The following is a 15,616-nucleotide window of genomic DNA, read 5'->3' on the forward strand; positions in this document are numbered from 1 at the left end:
CTCTGACCTAGCCATAATGAAGGAGTGCAACACACATCCAAAAGTGAGGCTGGTCCGTGACCTGGAGAACTTGGGAGGTGATGGTGTTCCCATGCAAATGCTACCCTTGTTTTTCTGGGTGGTAGCGGTCATAAATTTTGGAGTTTGTCAGTCATATAAAAGACTAAACCATCTGAGTTAAATACTTAAAATAAAAAGCAGCTATCGGTAATCTGTTCATCTCCAGCCATTATAAAATCATCCCACCAGATGTTGCATTTCTTTAGTTATCTCTGTAACTTCCAACAGCCCTACAATCTTCGCAGATCTCTGCAATTCTAGCCTCTTGCAAGTCCCCAACTTTCACCACCACAGGGCAGCACGGTGGCCTAGTGGTTAGCACAACCGCCTCACGGCGCTGAGGTCCCAGGTTCGATCCCGGCTCTGGGTCACTGTCTGTGTGGAGTTTGCACATTCTCCCCGTGTCTGCGTGGGTTTCGCCCCCACAACCCAAAAAATGTGCAGAGTAGGTGGATTGGCCACTCTAAATTGCCCCTTAATTGGAAAAAATAATTGGCTAATCTAAATTTATTTTTAAAAAAACTTTCACCACCACTGCCTAGAGCCCCCAAGCACTGGAATTCCTGCTCTAAATCTCTCTTCCTCTTGGACTTTCCTTAGAATTTATTGTGCTGATCAAGTTCACCTGACCTAATATTTCCTTACAAGGCTAGGTGTGAAATTTTGTTTGATAAATGCTCCTGTGAACATACGAGCAGGAGTAGGCCACTCGGCCCCTTGAGCCTGTTTGCCATTCAATAAGGTCATAACTGATCTGATTGTAACCTCAATCTCACATTCCTGCCTTTCCCCATAACCTTTCTCCCCCTTGCTTATCAAGAACCTATTTAGCTCTGCCTTAAAAAGACTCCACGTCCACTGCCTTTTGAGGAAGAGAGTTCCAAAGACTCACCACCCTCAGAGAAAAAAATTCTTATCTGTCTTAAATGGGCAGCCCTTTATCTTTAAACAGTGCCCCTAGCTCAAGGTTATCCGACAAGAGGATACATACTCGCCATATCCACCCTGTCGAGACCCCTCAAGCATCTTTTGTTTCAATCAAGTTGCCTCTTATCTTCTAAAGTCCAGTGGATACAAGCATAATATGTCCAACCTTTCCTCATAAGACAATCCAACCATTGCTGGTATTAATCTGGTAAATCTGCTCCCATCTACTTCTGGTGCATGGAATATTTCCTTAAATAAGGAGACCAATACTATACGCAGTACTCCAGATGTGGTCCCACCCTGTACAACTGAAACATAACCTCCCTACTTTTCTATTGAAATCCCCTCTCAATAAACAATAACATTTAATTTGCTTTCCTAATTATTTGCTGTAATGTATACGACTCTTTTGGGATTCATGCACTAGGACACCCAAATCCTTCTGAGACCTCTGCAATCTCTCACCATTTAGATAATATCCTGTTTTTTTATTCTTCCCGCCAAAATGGACAATTTCACATTTTCTCACATTATGCTTCATTTGCCAGGTCTTTAACCACTCACCATCTATCTTCATGTCTATGGAGCCTCCTTATGTCATCTTCACTTTTCTACCTCTCTTTGTGTCATCAGCAAATGTAGCGGCCATACCTTCAGTCCTTTCATCCAAGTAATTTATATAAATTGTAAAAAGTTGAGACCCCAGCACTGATCCCTGTAGCACACCACTAGTTACATCCTGCCAACCAGAAAAATATCTATTTATGCGTATGTTCTGTTTCCTGTTGCTAGCCAATCTTCTATCCATGCCAATATGTTACCCAATACACCATGAGCTTTTATTTTTCACAATAACCTTTTAAGTGGCACATTATCAAATACATTCTGGAAATCTAAATACAGTACATCCACCAGTTACCCTTTGTCCACAGTACATATAACTCTTTCACGGTAGCATTGTGGATAGCACAATTGCTTCACAGCTCCAGGGTCCCAGGTTCGATTCCGGCTTGGGTCACTGTCTGTGCGGAGTCTGCACATCCTCCCCGTGTGTGCGTGGGTTTCCTCCGGGTGCTCCGGTTTCCTCCCACAGTCCAAAGATGTGCAAGTTAGGTGGATTGGCCATGATAAATTGCCCTTAGTGTACAAAATTGCCCTTAGTGTTGGGTGGGGTTACTGGGTTATGGGGATAGGGTGGAGGTGTTGACCTTGGGTAGCGTGCTCTTTCCAGGAGCTGGTGCAGACTCGATGGGCCAAATGGCCTCCTTCTGCACTGTAAATGCTATGATAATTCTATGAAAAGGACTCCCAATAAATTGGTCAAACATAATTTCCTTTTCACAAAGCCATGTTAATTCTTCCTAATTGCATTGAATATTTGTAACTGCCCATGCCATAACATCTTATTAATAATAACTTCTAACATATATAATAGTGAAAATGTTAAGTTAATTGACCTGTATTTGCCCACTTCCTGTTTCCCTTTCTTTTTGAATAAAGGAGTTACATTTACTATTTTCCAATCTAATGAAACCTTCCTGCATCAGCTGTCTCACTCGCCATTTCTTTTAAGTCCTAGGGTGAAGTCCATCAGGACTTGGGGATTTGTCAACCCGCAGCTCCAACAATTTGCTCAGTACCACTTCCCGGATGATTGTAATTTTCCTGAGTTTTGCCTCCCTTCCAATTCCTGATTTACAGCTATTTCTGGGATGTTACTTGTACACTCCATAGTGAAGGCAGATATAAAATACCTTTCAATTCATTTGCCAGAGACAGCTGTGACGGAAACTCCTTATTTTCCATTATTGATTCCTCAGTTGGTCTCTCTATAGAACCAACAGTTGTTATCTCTTCTTTCATAAGTATCTATTGAAACACTTCTATGCTTTTATATTTCCAGCTATCTTTGTCTCACACTCTTTATTTTTTTTCCCCTTCTTACTAAACGTTTAGTCCTTCTTCACTGTCCTTTATATTCTGTCCAGTTTTTTTTGACCTGCCACCCTCTTTGCACAATTATACACCTTTTCTTTAATTTTGATAGACTTTAACTTTTTTAGTTACCCATGGACGGCAGATCTGCCCCTTTAAATAGTTCTTTCCCATTGGAATTTGTCCATTCTGTGTATGCTGAAACATCCCTTTAAATGTCTACCACTGAATCTCTCTTGATCCACCTCTTAAGCATATTTGCCAATTCACTTTTGCTAGCTCCACTTTCATACCTTCATAATTGCCGCCATTTAAGTTAAAATACTAGCCTTGGACCTACTCTCTCTCCCTCGAACTGAGTGTAAAATTCAAACAATATGATCATTGCTACCTAGGGGCATCTTCACTGAGATCATTAATTAATCCTGTCTCGTCCACAATACCAGGTCTGGTACAGTCTATTATCTGGCTGTTTTAAGAAACTATCCTTAAAACACGACAGATTCCTCATCTTGGCTACCTTTTCCCATCTGCAGATTATATGTATGTAGATTAGAATCCCTAATGATTATCACCATATATTTCTGACAAGCTCTCATCATCTCTTCCTTTTTGCTCTGCCCTACCATGTGGTTACTGTTAGGGGGGCATGTACGTGACTTCCACAAGTGTCTTCTCACCTTTATCATTTTTCATCTCCACTCAAAACATCCCTACATCCTGGTTTCCTGTATGTAGGTCACTCCTCTCTATTGAGCTAATAATAATAGTAATAACCTTTATCAGAAGTAGGATTACGTTAACACTGTAATTAAGTTACTGTGAAAACCATAATTATTTATTGGAATCACCCCTCTACTTTTTCCTAGCTTCCTCTCCTTACTAAATGCCAAAGCCCTTCAATATTCAGCTTGGGCGCAGTGCCTTGGAAAGGCTAAATTAAAGGCACCATAAATGCAGGTTGCTGAAGCAATAGTAGTTGTAACATAATTTACATAAGTGGAGGAGAATAAAAGTAGTACATAAAGGGGCTCACGTGTTCTTTCAGAGCGCTCTGGACCAACGGCCAACATTCTTTCAGATAGGCCTCTCTGTATTTGGGGAAGAGAGTAGCAAAACTGCTCTCCTCCAACAAGCTGTAAATGTTGTCTGCTTTGGTGAATGGCTCGTCCTTCCATCCCTCTGGTACAGTCAGCAGCTCAGCTTCATCAACTATAGAAAACACAAGGCGACAAATTAGCAGCTGCAAATTACAAACATTCACTTTTCTCACACATTCAATGCATTGGATTTCTGCTCAACATTTTCATAAATTAAAAATGCTTTACAATCTGCTTGAATACAGTAAGTTTATATATGTTAAATCTTAAGCAGTATTTGTTGCAGCATTTTTACACACAAAGTGAAAACTATAAAGTAGAGTAACACCGATGTGTAGTATCTGGCAGATTTTCAGCTGATCTGACCAGAAATTTTATGAGGGTCGACACTTGGACAGTCACAAAGAGTGGTAGCACCTCAATATCAGGAGAAAAGATCAGACAATGCACTGGTTTCAGGACTGAAACATTAAAACAAGTCAGCTGCCAACTTTTCTAAACATAGGCCAATAAATGCAATGGAAAGAAATATCCAGGAAGACTGCATATTGCTGTATATTATCATTGCATACATACCGCATATTGCACTAGCTGCAGTACATGATCACTGCGTATATATTGCATATTGTCACATATAATCACTGCTTATATATCACATATTACAGTAGTTACAGTACACTACCATTGTGTATATACTGCGTGTTATCATTGTATATATACAGCATATTGTGTACATTATCACTGCATATAGACTGCATATTGCTATACATTATCACTGCGTATATACAACATATTGCAGTAAGTCATCACTGCACATTGCCATGTACTACCACTCTGTATAAACAGCATGTCCTGCTCGCAGCGGCTGTCATTCAAAATGTTTAGGGCGGCATGGCAGCACAGTGGTTAGCACTGTTGTGTTGCAGTACCAGGGTACCAGGTTTGATTCCCAGCTTGGGTCACTGTCTGTGCGGAGTCTGCACGTTCTCCCCGTGTCTGCGTGGGTTTCCTCCGGGTGCTCCGGTTTCCTTCCACAAGTCCCGAAAGACATGCTGTTGAGTCAATTAGACATTCTCAATTCTCCCAGTCTACCAAAACAGGCTCCAGAATGTGGCGACTAGGGGATTTTCACAGTAACTTCATTGCAGTGTTAATGTAAGCTTACTTGTGACAATAATAAAGATTGTTATAGTTGCAGCATATTATCACTGCGTAGCCGTACATTATCACTGCGTATATACAGCATATTGCAGTAGTTGCAGTATATTATCACTATGTACATACTGCATATTACTGTATACTACAATACGTGTAATATATACAATATACTGCAATATGCAGTACGCGCGCAGTGATAATATACTGCAATATGCAGCAACGATGCAATATCACTGCGTATATCCTGCGCATTGCAGCATATTATCACTGCATTTATACTGCCTATTTCAGTATATTATCACTGCATATATACTGCATATTATCACTGCATACATATTGCATATTACAGTATATCACTGCATATATACTCCGTCTAGATTACACCTTAGCTGTGTTCAGTGTAGCCACCGAAGTTGCACAAAGCCAATGTGTATTCTGTCTGCTAAGAGAGCAGACAGCACCGAAACGAACACTCTGCATATTAATGAGGCAATCTCCGGGACAGTTAACATGGTAATGGAACGATCCCAGGGACAATGGACACAAATAGAGAAGTGATTGCAACAGTGTATGGGAAACCAGACACCCCGGAACCAGCGGGGTTCGAAAACAAAGCACCTGAAGGCCCGCCCAGTAGCCGAGGAACAGCCTCAGTATTGGGGGGATTCAAACAAATCGATTGGGAAGAGACCCAATCGATTCCCAGCAGGTAGAGGGTCCGCCCAAAAGGGCGCGAAGCCCTGGGACCTATAAAAGACAGGTCCCAAACTTAGTTTGTTCTTCTTGACCAGCCCTCCTCTCTGGACCAGTCCTCTCGACCAGCCTTTTACCGAAGACGACCTTGACGGAGAGAGAGGAGAGGTTTGGGACAGCAGCCACCAGCAAGTAAGTGTCTCACAATGATCGCTACCAGAGATAGACACTCCTGACCCCTTTTTAACCCGTACCAACCTGAAGTCTGCGGACCAGTGCAGAGCAAGAGGCCTTGTCGTCTGATCCGGCAGTTCCCTTTAAGATAAGTATCGGTTTATTTAGTGGTAGGAATAGTTTAGTCATCTTAGTGTGTGCATGGGTAGTATTATAATTGTATTATAATAAACTCATTTGTTTGAATTTACTAATTGGTGTATGGTTTTATTGCTTTGAACTTGACCTTGAAACTTGTGGCGGTATCTTAACGATACCTGGCGACTCCAGAGCTAAGTAACGAAACAGAGCCAAATTGAGTGTTAAGCACACTCACCCAGAACGAGCAACAGCAGCAAGTGAAAACTAATAATACTCTGCTAGAAGTGACTAGTCACTGGGAACTGGGGCTGCCCTATTTTACGTAATACACACTTCTGCTTCAAAATAAACTGCAGCTTAATTACAATGGTTACCCTGGGTATGAAATACTCAATGACAAAGGTTCACTTAAGTTACTTGTCTGCATTTTTAGACCTACTTTCCTGCAAATATGTAAAGGCATGGTGTGGGGTAAATAAGGATGGTGGGCTGTAGGGGCAAATAGCCACATGAGAATTTATGAAGTGCGTTCAGGGGAATATTCTTGATCAGAAAGTTTCCAGCCCAAAAAGGAAGCAGGCATTGTCAGGTCTGGTTATGAGGAATGAAGTGGGACAAACAGCAGGGGTACTTTTAGAAAACTGTGAACGTAATTGCAAAAGTGTTAAATGGGCTATGCAAAAAGACAAGGAGGAGCAGGAACATACATGATCCAGTTAAATTGGAACCAAAGATTGACAGACAGAATTGTAACAGAACAATTGCAAAGTTCCAGACTCCCTCCCCGCACTGAGGCCACCAGACCGGGGTCGCCTTCCGGAATTACCCCGTTCCCCATTTCCCTCCTCTGCGTCTTTTACCTTCACTTTTACTGCGTTGCTTTCTCCCTGAAGCTTCCCCCATGCCGGTGGAGCGCTCAACTCCCTCCCAAGTTTATTTCCGCCAACGGATGCAGCACACAACTCTTTCCCCTGGATCCACTTCCGCCGGTGCAGTACTTTGATTCATCCCCCAGTCCACTTCTGTCCGCACAGTGCACAACTCCTTCCCCGCCATTGCAAAGAGCAATAACTTCCCTCCATCCACTTCCGTCACTGCAGTTAATTATTTCCCGTCTGTCTACTTTCGTCGGTGCAGCCCGTAGCTCCTTCCCCCAGATCCACATCCGCTGGTGCAGCTCTTAATTTCCGCCCCTCGGTTCAGTGCTGAACACCAGACAATAGCATCATCTCGGGGCAGCACGGTAGCATGGTGGTTAGCATAAATGCTTCACAGCTCCAGGGTCCCAGGTTCGATTCCCGGCTGGGTCACTGTCTGTGCGGAGTCTGCACGTCCTCCCTGTGTGTGCGTGGGTTTCCTCCGGGTGCTCCGGTTTCCTCCCACAGTCCAAAGATGTGCGGGTTAGGTGGATTGGCCATGCTAAATTGCCCGTAGTGTCCTAAAAAGTAAGGTTAAGGGGGGGGGGTTGTTGGGTTACGGGTATAGGGTGGATACGTGGGTTTGAGTAGGGTGATCATGGCTCGGCACAACATTGAAGGCCGAAGGGCCTGTTCTGTGCTGTACTGTTCTATGTTCTATATCTTTAAAGAGGAGATAATATGGATACATTGGAGGAGAGTGAATGCGTCATCGACTTGCATGAGGCTGAGCCTAATTCAGTTAAAGATAGTTTTTGAGACAAAGATAGGTGTGAGCGTTGTTCACGAAGGCCCGCACATCTCACGCACACATTCGGGTTGTGCTGCACGTTGGAGAAGTTTTGGGGGTCCTTCTTTGACATCATGTCGTGATCCTGACTGTAGAGGGGAATTTTTGGGGTCTCTGAATGCAGGAACAGCAGACGGGAGCAGGGGCTGATGTCCTGGCCTTTGCTTCGTTGGTGGCTCGGAGGCGTATCTTCTTGGGCCAGAGGATGGCAGAACCACCGAAGGTGATTTGATGGAGTTTGTGTACCTCGAGAAGGTCAAGTACACCTTGAGAGGGTCGACTGAGGGGTTTTATTGAAGATGGTGACCGTTTTCATAGCATATTTCAAAGAATGGGTCACTGCAAGAGTTTAAGGGAGATGGGGGGGTTACTTATTTGTTTGTGTGTGTGTGTGTGTGTGTGTGTGTGTGTGTGTGTGGGGGGGGGGGAGGGGGAGACACGGGTGGACAGGGGGAGGGGAAGTGGAAGTCTTTGTAAAAAGTGCTTACTGATGGAATCTTGTCAAAGAATATTTGTTATGGTTCATGTCTTTTATATTCTTTTGTATGAAAGGTTAAAAATTTTATAAAAGTAATTTCGAAACAAAGATCATGGGGACGCTTGTCTCTGGTAGTTGGCATGACCTTTGGTGAAGTTAATTTGAATATTTATAGAACTCTTGTTCCACTTCAACTAGAGTATTATGTCCAATTCAGGGCACTACACTTCAGAAAGGCTGTGAAGGTTTTAGAAGGGGTCCAGAAAAGATTTGAGACTGGTTCCGGGGACTTCAATTATGTAGCCAGCTTGGAGAAGCTGGGGCTGTTCTCCTTAGAAGAGAGGTTGAGAAGAGATTTGACAGAGGTTCAAAAGTTTCAGGGGTCTGAAATGAGAGAAACTGACAGAGAGAAATGCTCCCATTGGTGGAAGAATCAAGAACCAGATGGAACGAATTTAAGGCACTTGAGAAAAGAGACAATGGTGACATGAGGAAAAGAGGTTTTAATGCAGCTGGCAGTTAGGATCTGGAATGCAGTACCTGAGTGAGCTGTGAAGGCATATTATCTCAAAAATAATGAATTGAGCCCATGAAGAGAAAAATATTTTCAAGGTTACAGGGAAAAGGGCAACCATGTGGGACTAGCTGAGTTCTAACTGTAGAGAGCCGGCATGGACACGATGGGCCGCATGGCTTCCTTCTGTAACTATTCTATGAGTGGCGTACATGAATTCTGAAAACAGTGTGGGCTTATGTAGAGGCTCATGTTTACTGTTAGCCAGAAGTGATGGAGATGTTCGTTAAATGAGCTACAGTGTTGTGCTCAGAAACATTGAGGAGCAACTTCTGAGAAGGAGCAACTTCTGAGAATAAAATAAACTATAACAAATATGTAATTAAACCTTTGTAACTCTGGTCTGTTTCCCCCTTTTACTCTTAATTTCCAGGCATTTATGAAGAGACTTAGGGGTGTAAATGTCTCCACCTTTACCAATGCTGCAAAGTTCCAGACTCCCTCCCCGCACTGAGGCCACCAGACCGGGGCCGCCTTCCGGAATTACCCCGTTCCCCATTTCCCTCCTCTGCGTCTTTTACCTTCACTTTTACTGCGTTGCTTTCTCCCTGAAGCTTCCCCCATGCCGGTGGAGCGCTCAACTCCCTCAAGTTTATTTCCGCCAACGGATGCAGCACACAACTCTTTCCCCTGGATCCACTTCCGCCGGTGCAGTACTTTGATTCATCCCCCAGTCCACTTCTGTCCGCACAGTGCACAACTCCTTCCCCGCCATCCTCTTCCGCCTTTGTAAAGAGCAATAACTTCCCTCCATCCACTTCCGTCACTGCAGTTAATTCTTTCCCGTCTGTCTACTTTCGTCGGTGCAGCCCGTAGCTCCTTCCCCCAGATCCACATCCGCTGGTGCAGCTCTCAATTTCCGCCCCTCGGTTCAGTGCTGAACACCAGACAATAGCTCTGACACGTTACCCACATGCTTGTGTTTATAAATATAATTTCAGAAGAACTTGTATTGTAGTTAATCATATTCTATCTTATTCATTTAGTAGCTAGTAAAAGTATTGGAGAAACAAACGCACAAGTCAATTGCTTAGCTACTCAATTATTTGCTTTGATTGGACGACTACGATTGTAAGATTAGACAAGAATTAGAAAGAAAACAAGAAAATTCGGACTGACAATTCGACTTTGGAAGACTTTGCAGCATTCCGATCCTCAAAGAACAAATCAACTCAATGGACCACTTTCAGACTCCACGTCAACTAAAAACTACCGGTAATCTAAATTCAATTCAAGATTTGATTTTCTAAAAGGTTGCAGAAAGACGGCGAGCCGATCAGAAGCTTTGTCACGGACTTAAAGTTGCTAGCACAGACATGTAACTTCACTGATTTGCATGATTCACTGATAAGGGATCAGATTGTATATGGAATTTGTGATGAAAGTTTGAGGGAAGCATTATTAAGGCAAAACGATTTAACACTTAAAATCGCGATTGAAAAATTATTTCGCATGAACAAAGCAAGAATCAATATCTGGAGTTTTATCACCGTGAAAAGGGCGCAAAGGTCCACCACGAGGTTGAGAGTGTTAAAATGATGTCACAGGCGGCAAAGAAGCATGTTTCAGATGGTAGCTATCTTGCGCGGGCACACTCCAGCCTGGGACATGCACAGTTCACTCGGAAATGTGAGGCTCAAAAAAAGTTTGTGCATGCGCGAACGTGCATCATGCGTCAGAGAGACAACGTCAGGACATGCTACCGCTGTGGTAACGCCCACTTAGTGGGGAAATGTATGATTCCAGAGGAATACGAGATAATACCTGCTGCATATAGGCTGAAAGATTGCAATGCCAACCAGATTGCTTCAAGGAGGATCTTGCCATTTAAAAGAAGCAAATATGAAGGTCAGAAAAGTACCAGAAATCTTCGCTGTTAGGTGCCTAAGCCTGCAAGGACTTGCGACTTGTCCCAAAAATTTTCACGAATAATAAAGACACATCAAGCCTGGATGATGACATCCAGAAGCTACTTCAAGAATACCCTGACGTATTTAGAGGTATAGATATAAGATTTTGCTGAAGAAAAATGCAAAACCTGTAATTCAACCACCTCGGAGGGTTCCAGCTCCTTTGTGCGAGAGGCTGAAATTAGAGCTAGAAAGGCTACAGTCACAAGGAATCATCTCCACAGTCACACAACCGACTGACTGGGTTAGTTCTCTATTGTGTGTCAAGAAACCATCAAGTGATCTCAGAATCTGTATAGATCCCAAGGATCTGAACAAGAATATTCGAAGGGAACATTACCCTATCCCTAAGCGTGAACAGATAAAGTGTGAGATGGCGAACGCTCGCATTTTTACTAAACTCAACGCTTCGCAAGGTTTCTGGCAGATCCAGCTAGAGGATTCAAGTAAATTTTGGGGCAGCACGGTAGCATGATGGTTAGCATAAATGCTTCACAGCTCCAGGGTCCCAGGTTCGATTCCCGGCTGGGTCACTGTGCGGAGTCTGCACGTCCTCCCCATGTGTGCGTGGGTTTCCTCCGGGTGCTCCGGTTTCCTCCCACAGTCCAAAGATGTGCGGGTTAGGTGGATTGGCCAGGCTAAATTGCCCTTAGTGTCCTAAAAAATAAGGTTAATGGGGGTTGTTGGGTTACTGGTATAGGGTGGATATGTGGGCTTGAGTAGGGTGATCATTGCTCGGCACAACATCGAGGGCCGAGGGGCCTGTTCTGTGCTGTACTGTTCTATGTATTACTTTGTACGTTCAATACACCATTTGGATGCTTTTGTTTTAACCGCATGCTTTTTGGGATCATCCCGCTACTGAAATCTTTCACAGAATAATGGAGCAGATCACTAAGGGTGTCTGTCGATGGTGTAAGAGTCCATGTCGATGACATAATAATATGGTCAACTACTGAAGAAGACCACATTGCTCGTTTGAGAAAAGTATTTCAAAGGATCCACCAATACGAATTGAAACTCAACCAGTGCACGCTTGCACAAACATCTTTAAACTTCTTGGGTGATACAATATCAGCTCAAGGTGTCGGACCAGATGATGATAAAATTTCTGCGATCCAGAACATGAAACAGCCACAGGATAAAAAAAGATGTGTTAAGATTTCTAGGAGTCATTAACTTCTTGAGCAAGTTTATATCCAACTTGTCAACGAGGATGTCAGCTCTATGAAACTTGATCAGGAAGACGACTGAATTCGAATGGACACAACGCCACCAAGATGAATGGATGGATCTCAAGTGTCAACTGATGACAGCTCTAATTCTTACTTTCTTTGACCCAACTAGAACTACCAAAATCTCCACCGACGCCAGTCAAGAAGGGATAGGCAAAGTGCTTATTCAACAAAATGATCAATCAGACTGAGTTCCAGTTGCATATGCATCCAGAGCGATGACTGCCAAGGAGTGCAGGTATGCACAAATCGAAAAAGAGTGTCTTGGGCTGCTCACGGGCATAATTAAATTTCACGACTATGTGTACGGGCTTCCTATGTTTATAGTGGAAACGGATCACAGACCATTAGTCCACATAATAGACATAAACCTGAATGACATGACTCCTCGCCTACAATGCATAATGATGAAGTTGAGGAGGTATGATTTTACCCTAGTATACACTCCCTGCAAGAAAGCAACTCATCGTAGCTGACACATTGCCAAGATCAATCAACACTGAAAGTTCACCACCAGAGTACATTGGTGATATTCAAGTTCAAACGTAGTTATGCACGGAAAATCTTCTGGCATCTGATGAGAAGCTGCAACAAATTCGTCTAGAGACACAAAAAGATGCGACCTTGCTCAGAGTGATACATCATCTCCAGCATGGTTAGCCAAAGGGACGGTGTCCACAGTATCAGAACATACAGACAGAATTGACAGTAGTTGATGGACTATTGTTACGCAATGACCAGATTGTCATTCCGCTGAGTCTAAGATCAGAGATGCTAAGCAAGATTCATGAGGGACATCTTGGAATCGAGAAATGCAAGATGAGAGTACGGCAGGTAGTTTACTGGCCTGGTATTAACAGAGAGATAACCGACATGATCATGACATGTGCCACTTGTCAGAAACATCAACCGGCACAGTAGAGACTCTCCAGCAACACGAGTTAACTACGTCACCGTGGACAAAAGTAGGCATCAATTTGTTTCATGCTACAGGCTGTGACTATGTTCTCATCATAGACTACTACTCAAATTTTCCTGACATGATGAAACTTCCGAATCTTACTTCCTCATATGTAATAAAGGCTTGTAAGGAAACATTTTCGAGGCATGGGATTCCACACACGGTTGTCCGATAATGGTCCTTGCTTCGCGAGCTGGAAATGGACAGAATTTTCCAATCAGTACAACTTTCATCATGTGATCTCGAGTCCACACTTTCCACAGTCGAATGGGAAAGTTGAGAAAGCTGTGCACATTATCAAGCAACTTATAAACAAGGCGAATTACTCGTAATCCGACATTCACTTGGCTTTGCTTTCATACAGAGCAACACCATTAAGCTCAGGGCTATCACCAGCTCAGATGCTTTTTAAACCGTGACGTTAGAACAAAGTTACCTACAATTCAGTTCTTCAAGATCCTGATCAATCGTATGTACTCAACAAGTTCAAACAGCTATGCAACAAACAAAAGCAATATTATCATCAGCATGCAATTCAACTAAAACCACAAATGAAGGATGACATTGTTAGACTGAGAAATCCAGAAGGAGGATGGTCTGCTCCAGCTACAGTACTCAGGCAAGCAGCACTGCGATCATACATTGTCAAGTCTGCAGAGGGTGTGCTTTTTCAACATAAATCGGCGAGACCTACTGAAAGTACAACTTCCGACACCGGTCTTTCCCATGTTGAATCTACATGAATCACTCACCAAACAGCACTTGAATGTCAACAAACCATCTGACAATGCTCACAAGGATATTAAATCTTCAACAACACCACTTCAACCAAGGAGATCCAGCAGAAAAAGAAAACCCAACCGTTTGAATTTGTCAACATTGGACTCATTAATTAAGTATTAATTGGCTGTGTATAATTTATTACAACTTGTACAGATATTCACAGCATCGTTTCTTTTTTTTAAAAAAATTGTTATTCTCCTCATTCACATTTTCTCCCAAATTTACACCCATCAACAACAAACAATAATCAGCAACAAATGTGTCAATCCCCATATGAATAACAACGATCCCATCCTCCCACCAAACCCCAAACATTAACCCGCATTTTCACACAAACAAATGACAAAAAGGAATCAGGAATCACCCATAGTCATCATTAATACACACCGCCCCCCCTCCCCCAACCCTCCCACCCATCCCCCCCAAATAATGTTTGATGTTATCCAGTTCTTGAAAGTGCATGATAAATAATGCCCATGAATTGTAGAACCCCTCCATCCTTCCCCTCAGTTCAAACTTAAACCTTCTCAAGATTCAAGAATTCCAGCAGGTCCCCCGCCACACCAGGGCACAGGGTGGAGAGGCTGCTCTCCAACCTATCAGGATCCACCTTCGGGCAATCAACGAGGCGAAGGCTACAGCATCTGCCTCTGCACGGATTTCCAACCCTGTCTGGTCCGACACCCCGAATATGGCCACCAGGGGGCCCGGGTCCAGCTTCACGTGCACCACTTTATAAATTACCCTAAAAACCTCCTTCCAGTAATCCTCTAGCTTTGGACAGGACCATATGAATGTGATTAGCGCCCCCATCCCCGCAACATTCACACACAACTTCTACTCCTTCAAAGAATCGGCTCATCCTCGCCCTCGTGAGGTGTGCTCTGTATACCACCTTCAGCTGTATCAGCCCCAACCCCGTGCAAGGTGGAGGCATTCACTCTCCGGGGCACCTCACACCTGAACCCCTCTTCCATATCCTCTCCCAACTCTTCCTCCCACTTTACTTTGATCCCTTCCAGTGGTGCCTTATCCTCTTCCAAAATAGCTCCATACACCGCTAATACTGCCCCCTTCTCCAGTCCCCCTGTCGTCAGCACTTCCACCGGGCTCTGTATCTCCTTTCTGGCAAAATCTCGAACCTGCATGTATCTAAGCATTTCTCCCTGCTCCAGCTCTTACTTCGCTTCCAACTCCTTAAGCTCTGCAAACCGACCCCTAAGAAACAAATCTTTTAGTGTCTTAACCCCCTTCTCCTCCCATTTCCGAAAATTTCCATCGCACCTCCCTGGCTCACATCTGTGGTTCCCCCGAATCGGCATTTCCCTTGACCCTGCCCCCAACTCGGTGTTGGCGAAACTGCCTCCAAATTCTCAATGAAGCTATTATTACCGGACTCCCCGAGTACTTCCCCGGGGCTATCAGGAGCGGCGTTGTTGCTAGTGCTTTCAATCCTGACCCCCTGCACAAACTCTCCTCCATTCTGACCCACTGGGAATCAACCCCTCTTACCCAGCTACCCACCTTCTCCACATTCACCACCCAGTAGTAGTACATCAGGTTCGGAAGACCCCAAACCCCCTGCCTGCCTTCCAACTTAATCCTTCCCTCAATCTCTCTGAAAAAAGCCTTTGGCAGGAAAATCGGCAGCCATTGAAAAGTAAACAGAAACCCAACCCGCCAGTGACAGAGGGAGACCATCCCACCTTGCCAGATTAGCTTTCACTCTCCCCACCAAACTAGAAATGTTGTACCTGCGGAGCCCCCCCCCCCCCCCCCC

The 15,616-nt window shown here is 43.9% G+C and overlaps 1 protein-coding gene across 3 annotated transcripts in view; it reads right to left on the reverse strand.

The window, feature by feature from the left end:
- krr1 (KRR1 small subunit processome component homolog) overlaps nucleotides 1–9,661 on the reverse strand; it is a 40,322-nt gene extending 30,661 nt beyond the window's left edge. The window contains exons 1-2 of one of the 3 annotated variants that reach the window (XM_038780220.1): nucleotides 7,049–7,254; nucleotides 3,959–4,134 (exon numbers count right to left, since the gene is read on the reverse strand). In XM_038780220.1, the coding sequence (XP_038636148.1) occupies nucleotides 3,959–4,134; nucleotides 7,049–7,091 (219 nt within the window). In that variant the 5' untranslated portion in view covers nucleotides 7,092–7,254. Of the gene's footprint in view, nucleotides 1–3,944; nucleotides 4,137–7,048; nucleotides 7,255–9,468 lie in introns of those variants that run through there. The other 2 variants (XM_038780221.1, XM_038780222.1) reach the window with 2 other exon arrangements.
- Between the last annotated feature and the right edge of the window lie 5,955 nt (nucleotides 9,662–15,616).

The sequence above is a fragment of the Scyliorhinus canicula genome, chromosome 20 (assembly GCF_902713615.1).
Source record: "Scyliorhinus canicula chromosome 20, sScyCan1.1, whole genome shotgun sequence".
Lineage (NCBI taxonomy): Eukaryota > Metazoa > Chordata > Chondrichthyes > Carcharhiniformes > Scyliorhinidae > Scyliorhinus > Scyliorhinus canicula.